At 43.2% G+C, this 26,273-nt stretch overlaps 3 protein-coding genes and 3 non-coding genes across 13 annotated transcripts in view; 2 read left to right on the top strand and 4 right to left on the bottom strand.

The window, feature by feature from the left end:
• Positions 1–152: 152 nt before the first annotated feature.
• On the bottom strand, positions 153–1,066 carry taf13 (TATA-box binding protein associated factor 13). 3 transcript variants are annotated; one of them, XM_058643450.1, is made up of 2 exons: positions 924–1,066; positions 153–796 (listed from the first exon to the last, which is right to left on the bottom strand). In XM_058643450.1, the coding sequence occupies exon 2, from the start codon at positions 790–792 to the stop codon at positions 418–420; it is 375 nt and encodes a 124-aa protein (XP_058499433.1). In that variant the 5' UTR covers positions 793–796; positions 924–1,066; the 3' UTR covers positions 153–417. The 3 variants fall into 3 exon arrangements, with proteins under 3 accessions (XP_058499433.1, XP_058499432.1, XP_058499434.1); XM_058643449.1 differs by having other exon boundaries at positions 153–793; positions 924–1,055; XM_058643451.1 differs by having other exon boundaries at positions 903–929.
• On the top strand, positions 766–9,307 carry slc35c2 (solute carrier family 35 member C2). Of its 4 annotated transcripts, none has more exons than XM_058643444.1 (10): positions 766–907; positions 2,731–2,936; positions 3,802–3,952; positions 4,662–4,725; positions 4,814–4,886; positions 5,551–5,719; positions 5,891–5,974; positions 6,589–6,764; positions 7,105–7,234; positions 8,529–9,307. In XM_058643444.1, the coding sequence occupies exons 2-10, from the start codon at positions 2,826–2,828 to the stop codon at positions 8,663–8,665; spliced, it is 1,095 nt and encodes a 364-aa protein (XP_058499427.1). In that variant the 5' UTR covers positions 766–907; positions 2,731–2,825; the 3' UTR covers positions 8,666–9,307. The 4 variants fall into 4 exon arrangements, with proteins under 4 accessions (XP_058499427.1, XP_058499425.1, XP_058499428.1 ...); XM_058643442.1 differs by lacking the exon at positions 766–907 and adding an exon at positions 1,213–1,528; XM_058643445.1 differs by lacking the exon at positions 766–907 and adding an exon at positions 1,984–2,282.
• Positions 9,308–11,920: 2,613 nt separating this feature from the next.
• The window catches only part of LOC131468815 (collagen alpha-1(XX) chain), a 30,526-nt gene continuing 16,173 nt past the window's right edge, over positions 11,921–26,273 (top strand). Inside the window, exons 1-12 of one of the 3 annotated variants that reach the window (XM_058643440.1) lie at positions 11,947–12,033; positions 13,263–13,349; positions 15,616–15,754; positions 16,784–16,888; positions 17,550–17,693; positions 19,460–19,654; positions 21,349–21,540; positions 23,137–23,307; positions 25,075–25,194; positions 25,278–25,442; positions 25,720–25,878; positions 25,965–26,137. In XM_058643440.1, the coding sequence (XP_058499423.1) occupies positions 15,631–15,754; positions 16,784–16,888; positions 17,550–17,693; positions 19,460–19,654; positions 21,349–21,540; positions 23,137–23,307; positions 25,075–25,194; positions 25,278–25,442; positions 25,720–25,878; positions 25,965–26,137 (1,548 nt within the window). In that variant the 5' untranslated portion in view covers positions 11,947–12,033; positions 13,263–13,349; positions 15,616–15,630. Of the gene's footprint in view, positions 12,034–13,262; positions 13,350–15,615; positions 15,755–16,783; positions 16,889–17,549; positions 17,694–19,459; positions 19,655–21,348; positions 21,541–23,136; positions 23,308–25,074; positions 25,195–25,277; positions 25,443–25,719; positions 25,879–25,964; positions 26,138–26,273 lie in introns of all 3 variants that reach the window. The other 2 variants (XM_058643441.1, XM_058643439.1) reach the window with 2 other exon arrangements.
• On the bottom strand, positions 20,175–20,247 carry trnar-ccu (transfer RNA arginine (anticodon CCU)). The gene has a single exon. It is a non-coding gene; the product is annotated as a tRNA-Arg (tRNA).
• On the bottom strand, positions 20,735–20,807 carry trnar-ccu (transfer RNA arginine (anticodon CCU)). The gene has a single exon. It is a non-coding gene; the product is annotated as a tRNA-Arg (tRNA).
• Positions 26,252–26,273, bottom strand: part of trnar-ccu (transfer RNA arginine (anticodon CCU)) — a 73-nt gene continuing 51 nt past the window's right edge. Inside the window, exon 1 of the tRNA in view lies at positions 26,252–26,273. This exon is cut by the window's right edge and continues 51 nt beyond it. This is a non-coding gene — a tRNA (tRNA-Arg).

The following is a 26,273-nucleotide window of genomic DNA, read 5'->3' as shown; positions in this document are numbered from 1 at the left end:
GAACTGATTAAATCAATTGTGAAAATAATCCGTTAGCTGCAGCCTGACACCAGTTAGCTTGAAAACTCTGGGCTATACTGTAAAAACAATGTGGTAAAAAATGGTCTCTGTAGAGCTGACACAGATCCTGGTGATTAATAAACAAACTGATGCAGAATTATTTTCTTTTTATTTTAGTCAGATGAAAATAACTTCACATACATTATAGACTAACAAGAGGCCTTTAAAACTAAATTCCTGTCTATATTCCTTTGATATAGACAGTCCCAGACATCATAACAACTCTTTCACACATTAACATTATACAGGTCACTCACTCCCGTCAAAATATAAGGACTAAGGGCAGAAACTCAAGTGTGAACGAGCTTGAACACAGAATAACAGGTGAATGTGGAGGAGTGACACGGGTGGATGAGTTCAGGAGCCATAGTTGGCCTCGTCGAAGGCTTTCCTCGCCCTCTTGAGCTCCTCGTTCATGGTCAGCAGGTCTTTGACTCGGGCAAACTTCCTCGGGTCCTTGCGAATGAGGAAAACAATGTCCTCCACCTGGACACGGCCCTGTCGCCCTATGGACATGGCCTTGTGGGTCATCTCGGTGATGAACTCGATCACCAGATCCTCCAGAATGTCCACGGACTCCGTGTACGGGTTCTGGTCGTCCCCGAAGCCGTACATCATGCACCGGAGCTCCTTGGAGAAGAGCCTCTTCCTCCTGCCGTGGCCGACATCGACGCCGCCGGAACCGTCGTCCAACTCCTCCTCGAAGCCCGTCTCATCCTCGTCCTCCGCCATTCTGCTGAAAACAACACCAGAAAACGTTTAACATGGTGTTAAATCTGCTAAATCTGTTAAAAAACAACAACAATACAAACAACAACACCACGCAGCTGTGCCAAGCTTACACAAGGTATTTCAAACGTTACCTTAGCTCAGCCGAGATCACGACACTTCCGGTTCTTGTTTTTACTCCACTTCCGCTTCTGTCTTCTTCTCTTGGATTAATGGCAGTTTATAGCCACACATAGTTGCATCATCGCCATCTCCTGGTGACAGCGAATACCTACAATGTCCGGGGTCAGATGTTTCCCTTTTCGTGTGGTTTTCTGATTGTTTTAGGATGCAAGTCCGACACTAAGTCGTAATTATGAGAAAGTATGTCATAGTTATGAGATTCTAAGTCATAAATATGTAGTAAAGCGTTGTATTATTTACTAAAATAGCTACATGTTTAGTTTAGTATTAGTTTTTTAGGGATACTTTTTGATACTTTCTCATAATCATGAAATACAGTCTCATATTTATGGGATACTTTACTTTTATGACGTTGCATCTCATAAGTATGACTTAGTATTTCATAATTATAACTTGGCATCTCATAATTATGACTTACTAATATATATTTTTATGTTTTCACTCCCCCTTGTGGCCATTTTGGGTCAAGCGTGCAGGTTCTCTCACCCATGGTCCAACAAATGGTCGTCTTAATCCAAAGTTAGCATGTTTTAAAGTGAGGACAGCATGAGTGATGGTATGTAATGAGTGTGTATTCAACTGCTTTGTTTACTCATTGCTCGCCCGTGGATGAGAAATTAATTAATTAAACAACAACAACAATAACAAAAACAAAAAATACGAGAAGTACAGTAGCCGCACTTAGCATCAGGCTAAATGACTCTGCTAGCCTCGGTTATATAGGACGCTGCTGCTGCTGCTAGCATCTCGCTAACGAGACGTTTGCACACACTTAACTATACACATGTAACTATATTATAAAGTGGGTTAACACCGAGTCAGGCACGGCACGGCACGTCCCAGCCTTGTTCCGCACCGCTTCCACAGGTTGTGCGACGCAGCTACTTCCCATAGCTAGTGACGCGTCATCAAGCTATGTAAACATTAGCTGTTGCTGTAGCCCAATGCTAATATTGTGGTTATCTCTGGGAACAGTGTGTGTGTGTGTGGGTGGGTGGCAGTTGCTGTCCCGGGATAGATGATGCTGTACGAAAGGAAGCAGGAAAAGCACATAGTTATGTAAACACAAAAGCCACCGGCGAGAGTAATGTGTACGCCGAATGGACGACTGCTCCATTGTAATTCGTCCACTGCTGTGGTTCGCAGTGGGTGTGACGTTTTAGAGCTTATTGACTCTGACAAGATAAAATGTTAAGATTAATCTACGGGGTTCAGTTTGAGTGCGAGTTTGGTCACGTGGAAAGGACACGTACCGAGACAGGGTCAGTGTTCACGTCCCCGTCACCAGTTGCTCCAAGCAACAGATGATGGTGAGACATGAGAACGTGGTTTATGATATAGATATTTATTATTATATTATATAAGTGTTTAGTCGACGGTTTTTAGTTGATTTCGAAATGGGTCAAAACGCTAGTTAGCACGGGAAAGTTAGCCAAACAACATCCCGGTGAGTGCTATTCTTGTTCTTATTCTTACTAACATGAGACGCGACTGTGTCATTAATGGCATGTGTGGTTAATGTTGCTGTTTATGTCGTTATTTGACTGCTAACTTGACAAACTGGCTCATAATAGTTGCAAATACTGAGCTAGAGCTAATGTTGATGTTAGGCTGACTCAGCGCTGTTTGTGCGTGTGTGTGTGTGTGTCTGTGTGTGTACTGCCCTGAAACGGTGTGTTATGCTTGCTCACTGTACACATGCACACAGATAAACGGCTTTTTTGTCCCCTCCCCGATCCTCCACTCTCTCTCTTTCAGCTGTCCGCTATGGGTGACAGGCATGGCTGCAGAGTCGGTGAAGAGATGACCTCTTGTCTGTAGCTGTCCCACCGTGGACAGCTTTTTACACCTTCATGGCGTTTCCCGTCCAGTTCCTGTGCAAGGGGCTTCGCGGTGTGGGATTAGTTCTACTCTACTACGCCTTCTCCATTGGCATCACCTTCTATAACAAATGGCTGATGAAGGTAAGTGGAGGGGTTTAATCTGAACGGAACTATTCCTTTTGAGATAAGTTGGTGTGAGAGTTGATGGTTGTTTGTCTCTATGCACCCCACCTTCTGCCCAATGTCAGGTACAAATTGGGTGAAACTGATATTTATCTTGGGTCACACAGTTGGTGTAGTGGTTAGCACTCTTGCCTTTGAAGTGAGAAGACCTGGGTTTGCGACCCGGTAAGAACAAGGTCCTTTCTGCATGGAGTTTGCGTGTTCTCCCCATGTGCGCATGGGTTTTTCTCTGGTTTCCTCCCAAAGTCCACAAACATGTAATATGGGGATTAGGTAAATTAGACACTTTAAAATGACCATAGGTGTCAGTGTTTGTCTCCATGTCCCTGTGATGGACTGGTGATCTGTCCAGGCTGTCAACCCGTCTTTCGCCCTATGTCAGCTGAGATTGGCACAGAATCCCCCGCGTGTACCCTCATGTTGAGGATAAAGCGGTAAATGATGGATGGATGATATTTATCTTTGAAGGGTTTTTCTTGCTGGCTGCAGATAAAAAAAGGCCATCAAAATACTGCCTCCAGAAAAATTGCCCCACTATAGATACTTTTGGTTAATATTGTAAAACAGTCACATGCTCAGAGCAAATGACTTATTCAGTATGACTTCAAAAAGATTTGGGTGTAAAACGGTGGCAATGTTTACTGAGACAGTCTGTGATGAAGCCTCTTGACACCCTGAAGCTTTCCAGCCAAATGGTTGACATTTGATAAACATTTAACATGATAACTGTGTGATATTTGTGCAGATCTGTGAGAAAGTCAAAGCAAACCTCTTGAGAAATGACCCACTTTGCTTTTCTCTTCTCTCTCTCTCTCTGTCTCAGGGTTTCCACTATCCCCTCTTCATGACGTTGACTCACCTCACCGTCATTTTCTGCCTGTCTGCTTTGACGCGGCGGGCCATGCACTGCTGGACAGGGAAACCCCGCGTCATTCTGAACTGGACAGATTACCTCCTGAAAGTGGCACCGACTGGTGAGTGAGAGCCCAGGGACTGACCGTTACCTCTTTACCAGGGATTTTATCACACACTGTGATGAAAAGCACTCAAAATAAGTTGCATTTTGATTGGCGGGATCATTGTGAATTGGGAAAATCAATTAATTTAAAATACTGTTAAGCTTGCCAACATGCAATCCCACTCAATCATCACTAAGTAGCCCCCAGTATCCCCATTGCAATGCTAAAATAAACAAATAAGTTAAAGTTTTCTGCCCCAAAGTGGTAGTTTACACTGTGCAGGATATTGGATTATTGATTAATTGTGAATATCAAATAAAGAAATCTTTCTTTCCAAAGTCCATTGAGATAAATCATAACCAGTGTGATAGTTTGAAGATAAGATAATCCTTTATAAGTCCAACCATGGGATAATGTATGTAAGGTAATCAAACCAATCACATAATAAACAAAAGTAAACTTTACTTTTCTTCACAGAGCTACAAACAGGTTTGACTTCCACATGTCCACATAAGCTCGTGTTGGGACTTTAATTTAGTTACAGACGGAAACCAGTTTAAAGCCCAACAGCTCTACAGTTATTGAGTCACTATTTACATTATTTACAAACTTTTCACCATATTATTTATTTAGTGTAATGTGTTTTTTGTCATGTAAAAGCTCTTTATTCTCGGTCTGTCTGTCTGTCTGTCTGTCTGTCTGTCTGTCTCTCTCTCTCACACAGCCTTGGCCACAGCTCTGGACATTGGACTTTCCAACTGGAGTTTACTCTTCATCACCATTAGCTTGTAAGTTTGTGGCTTTTTGCAACATGTGACCTCAGTGGTGTGAATCGAAGCGTATGAGTGATGTTGTTTGTTGTGTTTGTTTTTAAAGGTACACCATGACCAAGTCCACAGCAGTGCTCTTTATCCTCTTTTTCTCCCTGGCGTTTAAACTAGAGGAGTCGGTGAGTTACTGTCATTAGTTTTTTTGCTTTATCTCGCTGTTAAAACAATCTTCCTGACTGGAAACTAAAGTTTGTTATCCGCTTTATCTCCCAAACCAAAGTCCATAGAGAAAAGCAGCATTTTTAGCTCACAGGAACGCAGGAGCTGCTGGTCTACTGCTGCCTTATGTGCTCAGTTTTTTGTCACTCAGATCAATTTAAATGAAGGATTTCAAACACTGAAGTCACAAAATAACACAGATGAACTTACTGATGGAGACGGCGGTGGATCAACAGCTCCCGTGTGCTGTGATGCTTTGGTGTGGAAGAAAGTGGCAAACACATTCTTAAGATATTGTGACTTAAGCCAGCATATATTTTATCAAGTGAGCATTTTGTTAAGTGGCTGTTGTTCCTTGTGTTTTTCCAGCAATGGTGCATTTTTGGATGCGTCCAGTTTGAAAAGCCTGCACTATCACTTTAATTGAAGTTTAAGTTTCGTCTCGATCTATGCTCATAAACACAAAATAGACTCCGTATGCAAGCGAGCAAGCGGCTCTGCTTTCTGGACTCAACAGTCAAACCCAAAAGAGCTAGTGCCCATTGCAACAGAGGATGTGTCATTTTGGAATCTGTCTGTCTGTCATTTGTTGCCGTTTCTCACAGATTCTCTGTCTCTTGTCAGAACCCATTCCTGATCGTGGTGGTCCTGCTGATCTCCAGCGGTCTGTTTATGTTTACGTACGAGTCGACCCAGTTCAACCTGGAGGGATTCGTCATGGTGTTGCTGGCGTCCTTCATAGGCGGGATCCGCTGGACCCTCACCCAGATCCTCATGCAGAAGTCCGAGCTGGGTCAGTGTTGTAGGAGCTCAGTTGTTGTCAGACCACAAGGAAACTGATTGTGACATTTAGAGGCAGTTGCTGCTGAAATATCCCTCACCTCAAAGGGATATTTGCCTCAAAACTAACGATGGTTTTTGTTTTTATTTAACTTTGTATTTCACGTTGTTTTGTTTCCTGCAGGTCTTCAGAACCCCATCGACGCCATGTTCCACCTTCAGCCGCTCATGTTCTTTGGCCTCTTTCCTCTCTTCCTGTTTAATGAAGGTGAGACGCACTTAAGTCTTTATTATCCGTACTCTGTCCATATATATGTATATATATATATATATATATGTATATATATGTGTGTGTGTGTATATATATATATATATATATATATATATATATATATATATGTATATGCTGTAATAAGCCCTGTGAATTGTGTGCACTGTGACAGACGTGTCTTCTCTCTTACATTTCAGGCAGAACAGCCGACATAACAAGTAGCTGCAGATCAAATATTTTCTCATTAGCTCTATTTTCTTATTTTGACGCTCCAATAAATCAGTCATGATGTGGGTTTTAGTCGGTGGTGACGAGGGCGAAACCAGAGTCAGCGCTTTTCTCTGCCCCATTTTTAATTACATTACTCTCAGAGCTGTTTTATTATTATGCACACATGGCAAATCCAGAGAGGCTTGACGCTGCCTGCCAAAGATCTGACACTGATAAGATGCCCCACTCTGTCACCGTATACAAGTAAACCTTTGTCGGATCAAGCAGTGCGACGTGGTCTTGATCTGAGCAACAATGTAAGCATCGGGGTTCAGAAACGGAAACCTCTGAAATGTTGTTTGACGTGTTCTGTTCTCTGTTCTCTGGTCCGTGCCCCGCAGGTGTGAGCATCAGTACCTCAGAGAAGTTGTTTCGAGTGACCGAGCTCTCGCCTCTCCTGTACTCGCTCTGCACACTGAGCATCGGCGGCATGCTGGCCTTCGGTTTAGGCTTCTCGGAGTTCCTGCTCGTCTCCCGGACTTCCAGCCTCACTCTTTCTATAGCAGGGATCTTTAAGGTGCTTTTTTTCACTTCACAATACGTCCACATGCCGTTTGCATGTAGTGCCTGTTTTGGTGCCGACCAAAAGCGAATGTCCTCCCTCCTCTGGGTTTTGTTTTTGTTGTGTAATGAGCATTCCAGCTGTGTAGCGCCTCTAAGCACGGCAGCGCTCTGGTCTTGTTCAGACTCATCCGCCGAACATCATCATTATCTTTTGTTTCATTCTTTTCATCCAAGCATCACGGTAACTCCATTGTCATTGTGCAGTACAACGGAGTATAAAAAGTCATTAAATATGAATAAAACCTCAGTAAATACCGACCTGTTGAACACATGCCTGTTGTGTTGCCCTGTAGGAGGTGTGCACTCTGCTTTTGGCCGCGTCTGTGATGGGAGACAAAATGAACGCGCTGAACTGGCTGGGATTCACCGTGTGCCTCTGTGGCATTTCACTGCACGTGGCACTCAAGACGTATTATTCCAAAAGTAAGTGTGTGTGTGTGTGTGTAAGGGCGTCCTTCTGTCAGTGGACAATATGTCGATGTCTTCTGTCAATACTGTGACATGAGACAAGACTAAGTCTTAGATTTTGGTCAGAATGTGTCTGTGAGGACGTTTCCTGCTTTTTAAAGGCTGTTGCATCTTCACCTCCTTTTCCGCTAACGGACAGTAGGGGGCAGTGGAGACAGCCCTCAATCCTCCAGCAACAACACGTTTATTTAACCATCACAATGACACAATGAAGCTGTGAAATGAACCCTGGATTTCTGTCTGAACCCGTGCCAAAATGTGACAAATGTCCATCAGTGTTCGTCAAACCTGGAAATGATGATGTTCTCAAATGTCTTGTTTTTGTCCACAAACCAAAATAATCCAGTTTGAATGATTTCTTTGTTTTATGGAGCAAAGAAAACAGAAAATATTCACATTTAAGAAGATGAAACGATCAGAAATCTTGTTTTAATTATGAAAAAAGCTTCAAACCGATTCATCAATGATCAAAATAGTTGTCGATTAATTTAGTGATCGATTAATAGTTTAGTAAGAGTAATTGTTCAGCTCTAGTTGCCATAATCTGAACCCCAACTATAATGGCAATTATGGTTTCTGGCCAAGCAGGTGCACCATCTGTCTTCAATGGACCAGATTATAATTTGAAATGTCTTTTGAAGGTTATTATAAATCAACATAATGTTTATGCATGGGTAAAGTTACACTTTATGTTGTTTTCAGTCCATAGAGAAGTTTAAAACCACAACTACCTGACTGCTCTTCTCAACTTCTTTTCAAATGAATTGATATTTATTATGATAATAAGTAAGTATATAAGTATTATAAGTAAAAAGAAAAAGGAAATCCTGCAAACTCGTTTGACAATGCCTTGAATGAAAAGGATGTCATTAAATGATTTTCTACATCAGGCGTGTCCAAAGTCCGGCCCGTGGGCCAATCGTGGCCCTCGGTCAGATTTTCTACGGCCTGGTCAATCCGAATAAAAAACAGTAAGGTAGGATTTTAAAAAAAACCAAAAAAAACCTCCTTTCACTCCTGCGCGGCTTAGATTTGGTTACATTTAATTGTGAATTGTGACAATGAAAATAAATGTATTTGTAACTTTTAGTGTTAAAGGGAACATTGGCCCCAGGAAATCTCACATGATCAAATCTGGCCTCCCCTGTTCCAGATTCTGTTGACCACTCGTAGCAGCAGCCCTACTCACAAAATGACTGTGATCATGTTCATGCTTTGACGTGACATTTTCCTGCGATTTCTCCGACAGATAAGGTCCCGTCTGTGCGGCAGCTGAGCAGCAGGAGCCCGGAGCTCGAGCTGCCGCTGCTGCAGCTGAGCAGATACGACGCCGAGGATTCAGCCGCCGGTGGATACGGCGACGAGGAGGAAATCACTCTGCACTGACGTCACGGAGTACGGAGTACGGCCTTCTTCTTGACTCCTGTTGTCATTCCACACGTTTTCCGTCGGACGACCAAATGAACTGCGAGTGCGTGAAAGAACACAGCTCGGGACACACTGCCTCAAAAGAGAGGGAGCCGCCCTCTCTTTAGCTCTTTACTTCCACTGATTTGTCTCTTCAGGAAAGTATAAGCTGTACATTAACCGTGGACTTTGAACCTGACACACGTTTGTGTGGTTTCTGCCTTAAGGGCCTCTCTCTGAAGTGTTACTAACACATGCAGCTGTCAGACTGTGATGGATGGGGAGAGGAAATTTACAGCTTAAAATGACACCTTGAATTATTGAGGGTCATATTTTCTTTTGCTATTTACCTTCACTGTGTGATGTCTAAACACACACGTATACGGGTACATGTCACTAACTGTGTCCCCACAGAATCAGCTGTTGGGAGACAGAGAGCTCATCTGCAGGTTCATTTTCTCCACAAATCATAACTGCTTGGTCAAAAAAGAAGAAAAGAATCATCACAACGAAACCTAAAGCCTTAATATTCATCATGGAGAGTTTTTTGCAACCAAAATTGTCCCAAAACTCAAGAATATTTGAGAAATAAAGTAGCAGATGCTCCCTCTTGTCACGGTTGCTCACATGACTGAATGATTATCACAGTTTTTTGTTCGGTAAACAATTATCCGTCTCAAATGCTACTTTCACATCTTCTTGATGTCAATTTTGTTATTCATGTTCCCATTTTAGAGGAATTTAGACCCTAAAGTTTTGTATCAGTGGAAATCCACGTGATTGACGCCTGGTACAATCCCGATAGGTGACACCGCTGAACTTCCACTTGTAAACCCTCGACATGGGGCGGACCAAATCATAATTCTGGAGGCTTTCAATGGGAGTTCAGATCATTAGGGGGTGACGTCAAGACCGGTTTCCACATAATTGGTGCTGGCTGAGGAACCAGCTTGAATCATGGCTGCCAGTGGGGACGTAAGGACAAACTGAATTTTAACCACTTCATATCTCAGAATATGTTTTGCCAACATTTAACAGCCTTTTATGACTGAAAATGGAGGTCTGTGTCGCTCTGTAAACCGCTCACTCTGTGCACCAGAGTCTACTGAGAAACTCAGCGATTTTCAGAGATCTTTATAGAGTTGTTGGTCACCAGTGACTTCACACGTGTTATTTGGCAATTTCGGCATTTTAAGTCCTTGAATCTGGTTTACCCGATCCGACACAAACTTACCAAACAAGGCAGCAGTAGACCAGCAACACAAGATAAAAATGCTGATTTTCTCTGTGGAAACTTCACTTTCCAGTCAGAAAAGCCTGTGATAAAGTGTAAATCACGTTCTTTAGATATCGTAGAAAGAAGCCAGCATAGATGGGTGTTGGCTTTAATCTGTTTTTCAGACATGTCTTCATGTCTTTAGTCCCTGGTCTCACTCAGCACTGACTATGTGTTTGCACCACATTCAGCTCTCCCTTTAAGCCTTATCCATGGCTGATGCCATGAATGAAGTCTGGGTGTACATGTCCTAACATTTGGACCTGGTTTTTAATCACAGTCAAAAACAATGAGTAGCTTCTTCAGAGGTGAGGATTTTAATGAGTTTACAAATGAACGGGTCAGCAGCTACAGAGACGTCAAACCAACTGTACCTTGATGTGCCTTCTTAATGTCTTAAAAGAGCTATTTTCATAATGCGTTATTATTTAAATCTGTGAGGATGTCGCTGAATTAATTCAGTTTTAAGCCATTTGTGCTAGGATTTTCTGTAAAAATGCAGCGTTGTTGTAATGAAGTTAAAAAGATTAAAGTGTGGAGCACACTGTCTGTGTCCATGAGTTCACATGTGTTTGTTACACTCTCCAGTGTCGCCAGTAGAGGTCACTAATGGGACCCTTTTGATTATTTGGGTGTAAATTATCAAAATAATGTTGGTTAAGTTTAATTTTCTACAATTGTTTTTCCAGTTGAACCCGATGGTCGTGGTTCCAAAACAAAACCACATTGAGAGTGTTTGGAAAAGTATGAATATGTTGTGTTTATGTTGTCTATTTTTCCTTTGAACACATTTATGTGTTCCCACAATGTGAGGAAGGAGAATTGTCTCTGTAGAACCTGACTTTCCACCAAGGGCCCGAGTCCATCCTGGTACGTACGACAGGGTTCACATTACCGTAACTGCTCGACCGTGATGTGTAGAACATTAAAGAGGCCATAGTGTGGTCCTATCTCACTTATATATGAGATATGGAGGTGTACTTACTAACATGAAGTGGTTTTTATGATCAAAAACCTCCTAGTCGCTGCAAACGGCTGATGTAAATGTCTCAGCCGCGCTGTTTCAGACCAAAACCACACCCACAGAACACGGACTGTCTTGTGATTGGCCAGTTACCTGGAAGTGACATCATTGGCACGTCAGCTCTCAGACCCGCAGCTCCGGGGTCACCGGATGTGCCCGGACTCTAGTCCTAGAGGACTAGGAGGCGCTGCTGTTTAGAGGAGTGGTGAAATTCACCAGTGACGTTATTAGTCAACAGAAGTGCCATTCCGCTTCGTAGAGCTTAGGAAAACAATCAAACCCTGCGCTCTCAGCAGTGGCTGAACTGATTGTTATGGACTTTTAGGGCTTCATAGACGAGGTAATGACGCAGATACACACAAAAACGCAGCCGTAATTGGCACTTAGCAGTAGAAGATGGATGGATACCAAAAAAGCAGAGAAATAGAGCTTTAATCACGCCCATATACTATACTTATTGTACTTACTGTAATTATGCTAGATCCTCAGGACTTCTGTTGGAAACGACCGTCCAATCACAGACGAGATTCACCAGCTCCACATTCACACGTTTGTGACATCAGCTTCTCAGTAAACGGTTGAATAAATAACACTTGTGGCTCAGAGCGAGGACTTGTGGCGTATTTCCACTCGCCTCCACACACGCATCAAATCTGAATCAAATCAATCAAAAAACAATATTCTGACAATATTTTAGATCTCACAAATCATGTTTCCAGGGGAGCTCATGTCTCATTAAGGGGGGCTGAGACCCACCTGGCTCCCCTGTAGTTCGCACCATGCCTGTCAGGTTGTCAGCAGGTTTTTTGGGGGAGGGGGCCTTTCAGTTTGGAGCCCCCAGAAACCGTCCTGCTGTGGTTACCTGCGCCCCTGGTTGTCCTCCGCAGCGTCACGCCCATGCCTGAGCGGCGGGAGGAGGGCGCTGCTTCTCAGGTTACAGCCCGAGGTGAAGCCGTGAAGAGCGGCGCTGAGACTGCTCAGAAGAGCGGATACTGAACCTCCGGTATGTTGAGTGGAGTCTGTGTGAAGGACTAAGCAGCAGCTCAGGTAAGAGCTCACCTGAGCGAGCCTTCAACTCTTTCACTTTCACCTCAAAAATCGATTCATCTGTCGGTGATTTTCACCATCAATCGGTCGTTCGAGCCATAAAATGTTGAAAAAGGTTGATTTATGTTTCCCAAACTTTGAAATGAGGACGTTCTTAAATGTCTCGTTTTGTCCACAAACCGACATTATGATTTATTTAGTTAAATGGAGCAAAAAACAGATAATATTCAACATCAAGAAGGCTTACACATTCAGAGAAGTTGTTAAAATTATTTACTCATTGTTTGTTAAATGTTACGTTTATAAAAAAGAATTGGCGATTCAATTTGTAATCAATTCCTTATCAATTAGTCGACACCAAGCATTGCAGCCCCGATTATTTACAACTTTAATAATTGGTCGTAATAAAGACGTATTGGACGTATATACATATACATATATGTATATGTATATATATATACATATACATATATGTATATGTATATATATATGAACAAAGGGTAATTTCCATAAATCAACTAACAAAACAACAGTCAAGCTGAGATTGATTATATTTACAAGAAAATGTTCTTTAAACACTAAAAATTGCCTAATATTTTTTTAGAAATATTATTTATTCTTCACTGTGAAAATGAGACCCTGTGTCTTAATGGGATAACTGGTACAAACAAAGGTTAAATCAAGTAAAAAGTGCTGGGTTAAGTGTCTTCTTTGCTCCATTTACAACAGAGAAATCGTTCAAATTGAATAATTTTGGTTTGTGGATGAAACGAGACATTGGAGAACATCATGATTTCCAGGTTTGATAAAAACACTGATCAACATTTTAAACTGGATTCATGGAGAAAACAATCGACAGATGAATCGATCATGAAAATAAAGTGATTTTAAAATCTAACGTCCAGGGCAGTGTCACACATGTCTGGTTTGTTCTGTGGTGCACGGCCTGCACATGTGGCTGATTTGTGATGATCATTGTTTCCTGGTGAGATCACTGCACGAAACAGGAGAGGCATTGATGAAAGGATGGAACGATATTAACTCTGAGAACACTTGAGTTCGATTGACAAATGGTGTGTATGTGTGTGTGTAAGTGCAGTGTGAAAATGTGTAAAGGAGAAATGATTAATCCACTGTATAGCACTTCAACATAGTGACCCATTCATTCAGTCAAAGCTAATTCTCATGAGACGATGAATGGAAGTTAAACGCTGATGTTTTCTGCGTAGAAATCTCTAGAAGTGGAAAATCTACCGTCCTCCACCGACATCGCATAACAACACCCACCTTTTCCTCTGGGTCAGGCAGACAGGCAGGTATGCATGACATACACAGCTCAGGTATAAAAATTCGACTTGGCAACACTCAGGCATGCAGGTACATGTGAAACATGAGAGGAAATACAAAAAGAAAGAAGGGCAACACGGTCACGTCACGTGTACGTGAGTGTTCTGGAGCCTGGAGGCGGACTGGAAGTTCAGTGGTGGCCTGACCAAACATGACATACAGCAGGGTTCAGCAAGGAAAGCTTTTTGTTTGTAAGCGTTTCAAACTTCCGATCTTCATCGGGCAAATTGGCTTCAAACGTCTTCAGTCAGAAAAAACAAAAACAAAAACCCACGTTCGCTGCCTCGGGCTAACAATAATGTGCACGCTGTCTTATGAAGACAAATGTGTGTGAGACACGTACTTGTACTTTATGTAAGTCGTTATTTTACGGACATTTACTCCCCACACTTGGCCGTCTCCATGACAACAGGAGTGTTGTTATTTTTATTTTTCAATCCAAACATTTAGTTTTACGTTAACTGTCAATTCTAGCAACATAATCTATTTGAAGATAAGCAAATAGTTTAAAATCAGATTTGTTAAATCAATCATCTGCCGGGGCCAGATAGTGAGGCTGGCGGGGCCAGTTTTGGCCCATGGGCCACTAATTGCTGACCACTGACATAGTACAGTATGTTTTCATCAAATGATGGCTGGAACGTACATTTGTATTTTAAAGACTTGAACCTCACCATGCCGTTATGTTAAAGGCATTTTTAAGCTTAAAAGAGGATTTTTTTATTGATTAGCATGTTGCTGGGCTGCAACTAACAATTCTTTTCCATAATGGATGAATGTGTTGTCCACAAAATGTGAGAAAACTTCATCGCAAATTTCTTAAATGTCTTTTATTTTGTTTGAATGATTTCTTTGTTGTATAAAATGTTCACCTTTTAAGACGCTGAACAACAGGAGGAAGCTCTAACAGCTTTGAACTACAATCACTTCTACGTTAAAACAGAGAAGCAATTCATTTAAATGATATGGTCGGAAACCTTTCGTGCGTCCTGTGCTGGATTCTAAGGTGTGATACCCTGCTAAGGTTCTAGTGTATGAACTATGAAGCTGGACAATAGCCCAGTGATTTGAAAGGTTTTTAGCTGCAGTACACAACTTCACCCCTAGATGCCACTGAATCCTACACACTGTTTATTTTTTCTTTTGACATTTTCTTGAATTCTGTGAAAAATAAAACTGAGATCATTTTGAAAAGTACACAAGTACCAACATCTGTGAACGTGTGATCCAGAAGTGAGTGTTTGTTTGTGAACCTGAACCCCTCCCATGTTACTTTTCTCTTGCCCGGTCACTGGTCTGAAAGTGTTTGTGTAACAGCTGAACCACCTCTCAGTTAATTATGGTGTTGAACACTGTTCCTATTCACAGAAAACGCATTGTTTCTGCCCACACAGTCCAGTTGGACTGACCGTCTCAGACAGAGGCGTGTGTGGTACTTTTATGACCTTTATGTGTGTGTGTGTGTTATTAGCTGTGTGAAGTTTGACGTGTGTAATGGGCTCTCCCTCTGAAGCACCTGTATTCACCTGAGTCAGCCATAAAAAAGAAAACAGTTCCCATGGGAAAAAGGCGACCTCCTGATGTGTTGAGATTGTTTTCTGACCAGCTGATTGATTAACAGATTTCTTAGGGTAGCTTCACCAATCAATAATTCCACAACTTTCATAATCCAGCACCATTTCACCTCCTCTGGACTCTGTTTGGCGTAAAGAGAGACTTTGACCAATCACAGGACAGTACACAGAGAGCGGCCACTCCCATAGGCTGTTCTACTACAACTGCTACTCTGCAGTTGAATAAATGCTAATCCAATACCGATAATCAGAAACTGGAATACCAGTCATTTTAGACCATTTATGAACGTATGACGCTGTTCATGCCGAGTCATTTCAAAGACACAATTCTCCAACTGTGTAACAAATATTATTCTCCAAAAAAGAACAAATCAACAGCCCAAAACATGACTCAGCTAAAACGTATGTGATGATGTATAGGATTTCCGATCCAGTGATTTTGACCAGTATCAGACCAATACCGATACTAATCGATACCGATTCCATCCCTAAATCCTATGGGGATGTTCCAATATTAAACTTATTACTGGTTCAACACTGGTTAAAAAATCACTGGATGTGATATGGGAAAGAGAGGAATAGAAAAGCCGATACACTGTGACTTTGGGAAACAAAGTATAAAGAATAAATAAATAACACATGTCTTTGTTTCATGTGTCAGGGCTCCACCTGTCTCATGTCTCCTCACCTCCTCGCCTCATCCTCATCCTCATCCTCATCATCACCACCGTCCTGGCTAATGCTGTGTTTCCTGCTCAGTGTCCTGCTGCTGCTGCTGTCCCCAGGGGTCCAGGGCCAAGGTAGAGTGACATTTCAACCGCAATGTTGTTGTTGGAGACAAATGACTGTGTTTTACAATGAAAGGTGCTGTCAATCACTCTAAACAGCTGATCTGTGGGGCACTAGATGGATGAATTTATAATGACCATTTCATTACTTTATTAACACATGTGATGATTGTTACTGTCCGACACATCGATGCTGTACGTACATGTAGGTAATTACATAAAAGAAGACTCAGAAATACTGGGAGAAGTTTTCTGAAACACACAGAGAGGGATCCATGTGGATCTGATCGGCTTAATCAGCATTTGTTTATGGTTAAAAGTTACGCACTGCGGTTTTTATTTTGGATGAATGCGTCTGCCAAACAACCACATAAATCTTTCCCCCCACAGAGTCATGAAGCAGAAAACACACCACAGTGTCTAAATGTGGCGTGTGCTCCACTGAGCTTCAGGAAAAGTGCTTTCTGTTGGTGGTCTGTTTGACCTTTTCACCCAGTCTCCTTAAATCCATATTAGACCCACACTGATCCCTGACCAGGCAGTAAAAAAGCTCCATTGAGTGCTAAAGTTGATGTCTACGCTCCTTTGTCTTCTTTGCTTCCTTTCCCCTCGTTTCCCCCTCCACTTCCTCTCCATCTATCCCCCCACCACATGGTACACACAGAACCCCGAAACAGTTCACGTCTGTGACGTTCCTCTGACATGACCTACGCGACCTTCTCGTCGCCGTCCAGCGTCCTGTTCCCGTCTCTGAGGACAGGGCCGGGCTTTGATGGATGAGCAGCTGGAGGGAGCGATGGACGGAGGGCGAGAGGAGAGACACATGAAAGACGCTGCTTGTTAGGAAACCACTGCTGGAAATTATGCAGATGAAGTTGAAACAAGAGCTGGATTTGACTTTGGGAGAAGGAAGCCAACGGGCTCTTCCTTTGATCTCTGAAACGCGAGCGTCATCAACATCTCCTCTTTCTTTGTCTTCCTGACCCACTTTCTTGACGTGGACAACATTTCTTTCTCCTCCTTGTTTCTGTGAATGTCAAGGTCGTCTGAAGCTGACGGTCCTGTCTGAGGACAGACTGCAGATGAAATGGAAGGAGGCTGATGGACCAGTGCAGGGCTACAAGGTCCGAGTGAAGCCCATCTCAGGTGAGACAGTCCAGCCTGTACTGAAACGTGACTTTGTGTTTTTACTGGATAATAATAATATACTCTATCTTATATCTAATGGCCCTTTTCCACTGTGAGAGTATCTCGACAATCTCAACATAACAACTTTAACAACTGGTAAATTTAGCTCAAATTGAGATGATATTTTAGTAGAAGTTTGAGGAAATGTCGGTGAAAGTGTGCTTTGTTTCTTTGTCGAGGTTTTTCTTCAGCATCACAAATGCTTTCAATTCTAAAACTGAGTCGGCTCTTTGTTACACTTTAACTTCCTTGAGAATCAACGTTTTGTCGGAGATGATAGAGAAGAGGAAACTTTCCCAGAAGTTTCTTTTTAATTCCTGATATTGAGGAAACATGATGGTTTCATTAGCAATGCTGTGTGTGTGTGTGGCATGTGTTGCATTGTGAACTCATGAAAGCATGAAAACTCAGCTCTGCTGAGAAATGAAACCTCCTGCTTAGTCATGATTTTTTTTTTTTTAAACAGCGATAAATAAATGTCACGGGACGACAGGAACCGTGACTTCTCTCAATCACCCAAGAAACACTTATCTTCATCTTCTTCTCCTTCTCCTTCTCCTTCTTCTTCTTCTTCTTCTTCTTCTTCTTCTTCTTCTTCTCCTTCTTCTTCTCCTTCCAGAGGTTCCTCAGCCGGAGCTGATGCTGACGACCACGCGGGGCAGAGCGACCGTGGCAGGACTGGACTCCAGTCAGGAATATGCCCTCCAAGTGCTCGTGCTCAACGGAACCACGGAGAAACTTCTGGCAAAGAGAAGATTCACCAGTAAGACACGCGTGACTCGTGGCTCAGGTTAATGTATGAGCTTCTGAGAGAAGGAGCTGAGTTCACTACTGTCACTGAAATCATGGCTAAACCTACGTCAGCTTAATTCTACCATGTTTATCTCATTTATTTCACCATGAAACTACATTTCCTGAGTGGAAACTTTAAAAACAACAACAAACCAAAGTCTTCATGGCTCACATGAGCTTTTTAATCATTTATTTAGATTTGCCTGAACGACACAAACTTACCAAAGCGAGGCAGCAGTGGACACAGCAGCTCTCATGTCTCCACAAGCTAAAAACAGTCATTTCTCAGTGGGCTTTGGTGCGAGACGGTCTGTCAGCGATTAACCAGCTTTGAACATGGAGATAAAGCAACAAGTACATTCTTAACATATCACAGACTTACCTGAGAGAACATTTTATTTGGTCTTTCTTTCTCAAGCTGTTTCCTAATGTAAAATTCACAGATCTGTACATTTACTTGACTACATTTCCTATAACTGTCTTTGTTTAGTAATGGTCTGTATTTATATCTCTTTTCCAGTCTTGAAGATACTTGTACTTTTACTCAAGTATCCCTTTAAAGTACTTCATACTGAGTGTTGTTGATAATTGTGATAATACTTGGTAGGAAAACTTCTATCAAACATTTTTTAGTGACCCCCAACAAATATCCTGCGTCCCATCTGTGGGTCCAAACCCAGTGTTTGGGAACCACCGCTCTGTGGTTCCTCATGACCTGGAATGCTTCACATTTTTATATGTGTGGGTTTGAGTCATGATGGGATGCACAACAGTGACACGCTGAGATAAAAAGAAACAGTGCTTCTTCATCCCTGCTGCTCGCTCCGTGTGTGCTGGGACACATGTTTAACATTCACTCTCTCACACACACACACACACACACAGTCAGGCTGTAATGTGTGCACTTACATGTTACATGAGATAAGCATGTCCCAGGGACCAGCACGGGCTCCTGCGCGGCTCACACAGGAAACCTCGGCAGCAAAATGACACGTTTGTGAAGCAGCGTTTAAACGTGTGTGTGTTAGCAGACGGCTTTATCCTCCACATGAGGGTCGCTGTGCCAATCTCAGCTGACACAGAGCGACAGGCGGGCGGGCGGTCAGGCGGTCACACCCTGGACACACAAACAACTGTCCACTGTCATGAAAGAGAGACAAAGCCGCGGCCTTCTTGCTTCAAAGGCAGGAGTGCTAACCACTGCACCCTCCGTGTGGCCTCCTTCACTGTTGTTGTCCACAGCCGTGACAGTGGGTGTTTGTCACAGTCATGATCACAGATATGCAGATGCAGCCTCGGGGCTTGGTTTTCATGGTGATAGTGGGTTACTGTGTCGAGTCAGACGTGTGCAGACGTGCCGCTGACACTCACAGAGACCCTCACAGAGACCCGGCGGCTGTCCTGCAGGATGAGTGATGGCAGTGTGGGAATTCCTGGCAGGTACGGCTTCAGCTGCCTTCACCGCCCTCACAACTTATTTTGAGCAGCGTCCGTTCGTCACGTTGTTGAAATAGTTGTGTCGGAAATTTCACCCTCAATTTGCTGCCGTGACTGCAGTAATCCTTTCACTCCAGGCGAGGATTAGTCAGGAAGACGAGGTGTGTTTTTCGTTCAAGTCTTGCATTGTTCCTGGTTGTTGTTTCTTCTGTGATATTATGGGATGTACGTTTCCCTGAGATCCAGCATTATGGATGAACAGCTTTATGGAACAGCCTTGAGACGTTCCCTGTCTTCCAGTGGACAGTCTACGGGAGGAGGAAATGATCCGCAGCGGGAGCCGAGAGCAGCGGAAGAAGACGCTGGTGGGCGGGTCGGGGTCAGGAGACCTGGACGATGCAACAGAGGCTCTGATGGGTCAGCCGACAGTTCTCTATCCCACCGCCAGCACCACCAGCACCACCAGCACCACCAGCACCGCCCCTACCACTGCAGGTACTGTAGATAATAACATGATGATTAATCATCAACTGTTTTTCATAATTGAAAATAGGTCAAATAATGCCACCACTGTGTGAGTGCTCAGGCCCTAGTAACACAATAGTAACACATACTGCAGTAGTTTAAAATACCCAGAGTCTGGATCGACAAAAGGATGATGGAGCAATTCAAGATAAACAAGGCAGTCACAGATGGCAGACTTCACGTCTCGTTCCAGATCACAAGGTTGCATGTTCAAATCCCGTCAAGGTCAAAACTCTAAAAAAAAGTTATTCTAACCACACACACACACAATACTTCACTCCCACTCTGTGGCCAAGTAATAAACGATGGTGTTGTGTTGTCTGACCCAGACAAAGATGGATCCTCTGGTTGAGTTAGAATTAGTTATATTTGCACACACACACACACTAATTACTGATACTCAATTTGACCTTTAACACACAGCTGTGGACATCGTTCATTGTTCAGTGATGTAAATCCTTTCCTCTTGACCATAAAGTTTGCTGTCGTCCACCCCAGATGGGACTCGAACCCACAATCCCTGGCTTAGGAGGCCAGTGCCTTATCCATTAGGCCACTGGGGCACACTCTGGCTGCAGTGTGTTGTCATTGTATCACAATCACAATCACATGCTGTTCTGAGTTCACACAAAAGGGATCCAGGTGTCATGTGACTTGTTTTTATGTGAGATACTGGACACAGACGTTTCCCCACAGTGACAATGACCTGTCAATCAATCTATGGACCTGCCCACCAACGTATGGGCAGGTATGGATTTACCTACACACATTTACCAACCCACCTAAGTATCTACCTGCAGTTCTACCAAAGCACAGACTTTGTTTTAAGCTGTTTTGAAAAGTTCTGCTTTGAAATAAGAACTCTGAAAAACATCCTCTGTCATTACAACGCTGACTCAGACGAATGACTCAGCGGAAATTCAGCCGACACACACCTACAACTGAGAGTTGTGATTGTACAACTTTAGCAGTAGTACACACACACATTTGTTGTTGTGTATCTTCTCTAGTAGATGTAATAAAGCAGTACTGCACAGTTTTTCTGCACCGCACCCCAGATGGGACTCGAACCCACAATCCCTGGCTTAGGAGGCCAGTGCCTTATCCATTAGGCCACTGGGGCACACTCTGGCTGTGTTTTGTTGTCATTATAGCACAATCACATGCCTGCCATACTTACCATAGAAATATGTATAATTATGTTTGTTTGGCCTTGATATTATCTTGTCTTTCGTACATTATTGAGGCTGAAATCACCTTTAATACCAAAGCATCCTCATAACCCACATACTCGACTGGTCAGACGACTGTAATGTAATCAACAATCTTCATTTAAGAATCTTAAAAGATCGTAAGTCTCATTGTAATCATGAAAAAAGCTTCAAACCGATTAATCGATTATCAAAATAGTTGTTGATTAATTTAGTCATTGATTAATAATCGATTCATCAAATGTAATAATAAGGAAATGTGGTTTTCTCTCACTTTTCCCTTTGATATCACACATTTCCTGTCTCGTTCAGCCTCAACTGGTCCCACACAAACATCCTTTGCTTATCTTAGTGGAACCTCACCCATGTGCTTGCTATTACAGTATGTCTCCTCTCCTCTCTCCTCTCTCCTCTCCTCTCTCCTCTCTCCTCTCCTCTCTCCCTCCCCTCCAGAGGCGACAGAAGCTCAGTCTGAGCTCCCCGACGAGGCCACAGAGAAAACTGGCAAAGAGAAGAGGAAGAGGAAGAAAGAGAAGGAGCGAGATCGGTCCAAGGTGGAGAACAAGGAGGAGCAAGGGACAACGCAGGGTAAAGCGTCTGAGGACAAACCGCAGAAGACGCCCTTCCCGACCCAGTCGGTCACAGGTAACCTCTAAAAACACAACATGAATAACTTAATAACTCACACTGAATCCAGACATATTAAAGATTATTCATAAATCATGACAAGATTCCTCTGAATCAGGACCAGAAAACTACTTTTTTTGTTTTTTTAGAAGAACCTACAAACAACATATGTGCACAAAAAATAAAGAAAACTTAGAAACAAAACAAAATACACAGGCACAGAAATGAATAATATAAATAACTGAAATGAATAATATCAGAAATATAATAAACACAGCCCTGTCAATCAATCCGAGCATCCAGTTCAGTCATTCAAGCATCCATGTTTAAGTCCTTTCATAAAACATATTCCATATTTTCCAAACGCTTGCTAGTCTCGTTTTACGTGGAAATAACTGATCCTTTAAAGGGCAACATTTGAAAGTCATTTTATTTCATTTACATTCTATTCAAACTAAATATACTAAGCATATTTACCTCTGTGTCAACAACTGAATACATTAGTACAAAAACAAGTACACAGACACTGTTAAATGGTAAAAAATGGTTGTCTCACCATTAATCGGCCGTTTCTGACTGTAATCTAAAGTTTGTAAACCTCTCGCTCTCCTGCACCAAAGCCCATAGAGAAAATAGCCTTTTTAGTTCACATGGAGACATGACCTGCTCCTCTACTGCTGTCCTGTTTGGCAAGTTTGTGTCACCGGAGATTTCCACAAACTCTGAAGTCACAACATAATACATTTGAACAATATAATGAGGCAGCAGTGGATCAACAGCTCCTGTGTGCTGTCGTGTAAAATCGCTGATTTTCTCTGTGGAGGAGGACGCTGTTTACAGAGCAGCACTAACTTCATCTTTCATCTGTCAGAAAAGTGAGATACTGTCCACGGACGCCTCACTCAGCCACGCTGAAAACAAAAGGAATTACCCCTCTAATAATCCCAAAACAGGATGGTGATAATTACGCAGGAAGTGAACGCGACCTGGTCAGTCATCATGAACATCCACGTCTCCTCTCAGGAGTTTAGGAACAAATGGCTCTGGAGCGCTAAGTGTTAGTTAGTCCGTGTGATGACAGGGTTCACAGAGGGAGGGAATAATGACAGAGCACACGGAACGCTCATGTTCATGTCTGCACTCATGTAAACGCAGGAAAAACCAGGAAAAACCCACGTGCTCTCTGATTTATAACCATGCTTTTCCCCGTCTACACTCTTTTATATATATGTATATATATAATAAACAGATTAGTGATGAAATAAAAGGAGAATGGAAGGACAGAGTGTGTGACTTCACATCTAATTTAAGTGCAAGCCAAGCACAGTTTTCTCCTCTTCACAAAAACTAACTGGACATTATGGACTAAAGACATTTCTTTACAAATGTAATGAAGCAAACACTAATTGACTAATTCACCATGATATTGTTACACACACGTCTTTACATTAGTCACTAGAGTACGCACAAATGTGCTCTTTGCTCCTGATATAGAAAGTCTGTTGTTTTCCTGACACCAACATGAAGAAAATGATAGTTAAACAAGTGTTGATGTCACATGTCTGTCTGTCTGTCTGTCTGTCTGTCTGTCCTGGTCCGTGTGTCTGTCTTAAGCAGGCCTGTCTCCACGGAAACCGTTTGAGTGTGACAGCGACGCGGCGGCGGAGATCGTGCTGCTGGTGGACGGCTCGTGGAGCATCGGACGCACCAACTTCAGACGCGTCAGAGACTTCCTCGAGGGCCTGGTCACGCCGTTCCACATCGGACCGGACCACATCCAGATCGGTGAGGACCCCGTATGTTTTACCCCATAGTGCTGTAGGTGAACACATGAACAATCAATTATCAGCCCTGTTATGTTACTGGCCACCTGTGCAGGGTGAGTGTGTGAGTGAGTGTGTGAGTGAGTGTGTGAGTGTGAGTGTGTGTTTGTGAGTGAGTGTGTGAGTGTGTGAGTGAGTGAGTGTGTGTGAGTGTGTGTGTGTGTGTGAGTGTGTGAGTGTGCGAGTGAGCGAGTGAGTGAGTGAGTGAGTGTGCGAGTGAGTGAGTGAGTGTGTGTGTGTGTGAGTGAGTGAGTGAGTGTGTGAGTGAGTGAGTGTGTGAGTGTGTGAGTGTCTGATTGAGTGTGTGTGAGTGAGTGAGTGTGTGAGTGAGTGTGTGTGTGTGTGTGAGTGTGTGAGTGAGTGAGTGAGTGTGTGAGTGAGTGTGTGAGTGAGTGAGTGTGTGAGTGAGTGTGTGTGAGTGTGTAAGTGAGCGAGTGTGTGAGTGAGTGTGTGAGTGAGTGAGTGAGTGTGTGTGTGTGAGTGAGTGAGTGTGTGAGTGAGTGTGTGAGTGAGTGAGTGAGTGTGTGTGAGTGAGTGAGTGAGTGAGTGTGTGAGTGAGTGAGTGTGTGAGTGAGTGTGTGAGTGTGTGTGTGTGTGTGAGTGAGCGAGTGAGTGTGTGAGCGAGTGAGTGAGTGTGAGAGAGAGAGTGAGTGTGTGAGTGTGTGAGCGAGTGTGTGTGTGAGTGAGTGAGTGTGTGAGTGCGAGTGTGTGAGTGAGTGAGTGTCTGAGTGAGTGTGTGAGTGAGTGAGTGAGTGAGTGTGTGAGTGAGTGAGTGTGTGAGTGTGCGAGTGAGCGAGTGTGTGAGTGAGTGAGCGAGTGTGTGTGTGAGTGAGTGAGTGAGTGAGTGAGTGAGTGATCGAGTGAGTGGGTGAGTGGGTGGGTGGGTGGATCGGTGGTTTTAATGATTTGAAATAAATACATGTAGAATCAGTCAAAGAAAAGCACATCTTTTTCATCATTGGTTCATTAGGTCATGTGATGCTACTTCAATACAGTGTGATTTGTATTTTATAAATTAGAGACAAATAGACAATAAGCACATGGACAGCATGTGGCCCACTCGTCCATATATATGGAAATGTATAGTTTATACAAATAAAATGAAAGTAATAATAAACTAGAGGTCTGAAAATGGGATGTCACACTGCGTTTCCACTCACTATTGATTTAGCAGCACAAACACGGAGGTTATGAGTAAAATAAGCCTTATAATAAACCTTGTTTCTGGGAAATGGTTCCTGTGCACTGTGCACTGTGTGTGTGTGTGTGTGTGTAAATATAAGACATTCTAAGATTTAGATGTTTAAAGTCAGTCACATGACTGAATTTCTCCGTTTGCTGTTTCTCCCTCATGTTTAGTGACTGTTGCTGTAGATGTGTACAGGATAGTTTCATAGTAACATGAGCTTAAAAAGAAGAACTGCCTTTGCTGAGCGTGTTCAGAGATCAGGGCAGCTGGTGGTATTTAAAACCATTTCCCTCCATCATCATCATCATCATCATCATATCACAAATAACACAAAACAGTTCTTAACTTTCAGTAACCAGTGATTGAACACCACTTATAATTCTTCCTCCTGGACTCTGTGTCTGCTCTGCAGTGCAGTTATATACATATTAACAAGAACAATGATGTTTTAAAATAAGGTTTTACTGACTTTTAGTGACAACAATAGTGCATCATTTGAAATAACTGAAATAATCATCAGCTGATGTGTGTTTGTCTCAGGTCTGACTCAGTACAGCGGAGACCCTCGCACCGAGTGGCATCTCAACAACTTCACCACCAAAGACCAGCTGCTGGAGGCGGTGAGGAACTTTAGATACAAGGGAGGAAACACGTTCACAGGTAAACACCCAGCACTCCCACAGACCGCCTTCAGCCACGCCCTCCTTTCTCCTCTGGTGTTTGACCGTGAGTCCGTGTCACAGGCCAGGCGCTGCTCCACGTCATGGAGGACAACATGAGGGAAGAGGCCGGAGCCAGGTCCGACACGCCGCTCTTCCTGGTCCTGTTGACCGATGGGAAGTCTCAGGATGACGCCATCGCCGCGGCGACCAAGCTAAAGAACGCCGGCGTGGAGATCGTCGCTGTAGGTAAGACTGAAACAGGTTTGTGTTTAGTTAGAGGGTGAGACAGTTAGAGGGTGAGACAGTGTCTTAACTGGACATCATTTAAGGCTTGGACACAGGATCACAAGAAAGTAATATGAGGGAGTATTTCCTGTAACATGGAGGAAGTGTGTAATCCACTCACCGTCCTGCACCAAAGTCCACAGAGAAGATCCATATTCTTTACATACAGCTTCTGTTAGTTCTCAGTCGTCCATTTTACTTCTTAATAATATTTTATAATTGTTTATAAACTTCTCAGGTGTGAAAAACGCAGATGAAGCTGAGTTGAGGCAGGTGGCGTCTGAGCCGGTGGACGCCAACGTCTACAACGTCAACGACTTCCCTCTGCTCAGTAAACTGGTGACGCGACTGGTCCACATCCTGTGTCGGAGGATCGAGGACCGAGGCATCACAAAACGTAATCGTCCTTCATCTGTCCGTGTCTCCACCTGCCCCTCCTCTCTTTTATCCACCAAGTGTAACCATTCTCCACGTCGTCTCCAGGAATGGAACCTGACCCCACAGTGGACCCAGTCCTCACCTACCCCAGTCCAAGTGACCTGCGCTTCTCTGAACTGGGCTCCAGAGAAGTGAAGCTCCACTGGACCAATCCTGCCAAAGCAGTGCAGCAATACAGAGTGGTTTACCACAGCGCAGAGGGCCAGAGACCACAAGAGGTCAGAACCCTGACCTCACACACATGCACGTTTCTCAATCACTAATAAGCAGAGTATTTAGACACTCATCTTTTAACTTTAATTGTGTGTTTGATTAAAGTAGTGTTTGTATTTCACCCCAGATGGGACTTGAACC

This window comes from Solea solea, chromosome 11, assembly GCF_958295425.1.
Source record: "Solea solea chromosome 11, fSolSol10.1, whole genome shotgun sequence".
Classification (NCBI taxonomy): Eukaryota; Metazoa; Chordata; class Actinopteri; order Pleuronectiformes; family Soleidae; genus Solea; species Solea solea.
The sequence above is the reverse complement of the archived record's forward strand: the minus strand, read 5'-3'. Positions and strand labels throughout refer to the sequence as shown.

Bases quoted from the DNA above. Each gene is read 5' to 3' on its own strand.
- taf13 (XM_058643450.1), bottom strand. From the start codon at position 792: ATGGCGGAGGACGAGGATGAGACGGGCTTCGAGGAGGAGTTGGACGAC.
- slc35c2 (XM_058643444.1), top strand. From the start codon at position 2,826: ATGGCGTTTCCCGTCCAGTTCCTGTGCAAGGGGCTTCGCGGTGTGGGA. The intron at 2,937-3,801 runs GTAAGTGGAGGG...TCTCTGTCTCAG, and splicing joins ATAACAAATGGCTGATGAAG to GGTTTCCACTATCCCCTCTT. The intron at 3,953-4,661 runs GTGAGTGAGAGC...TCTCTCACACAG, and splicing joins CCTGAAAGTGGCACCGACTG to CCTTGGCCACAGCTCTGGAC.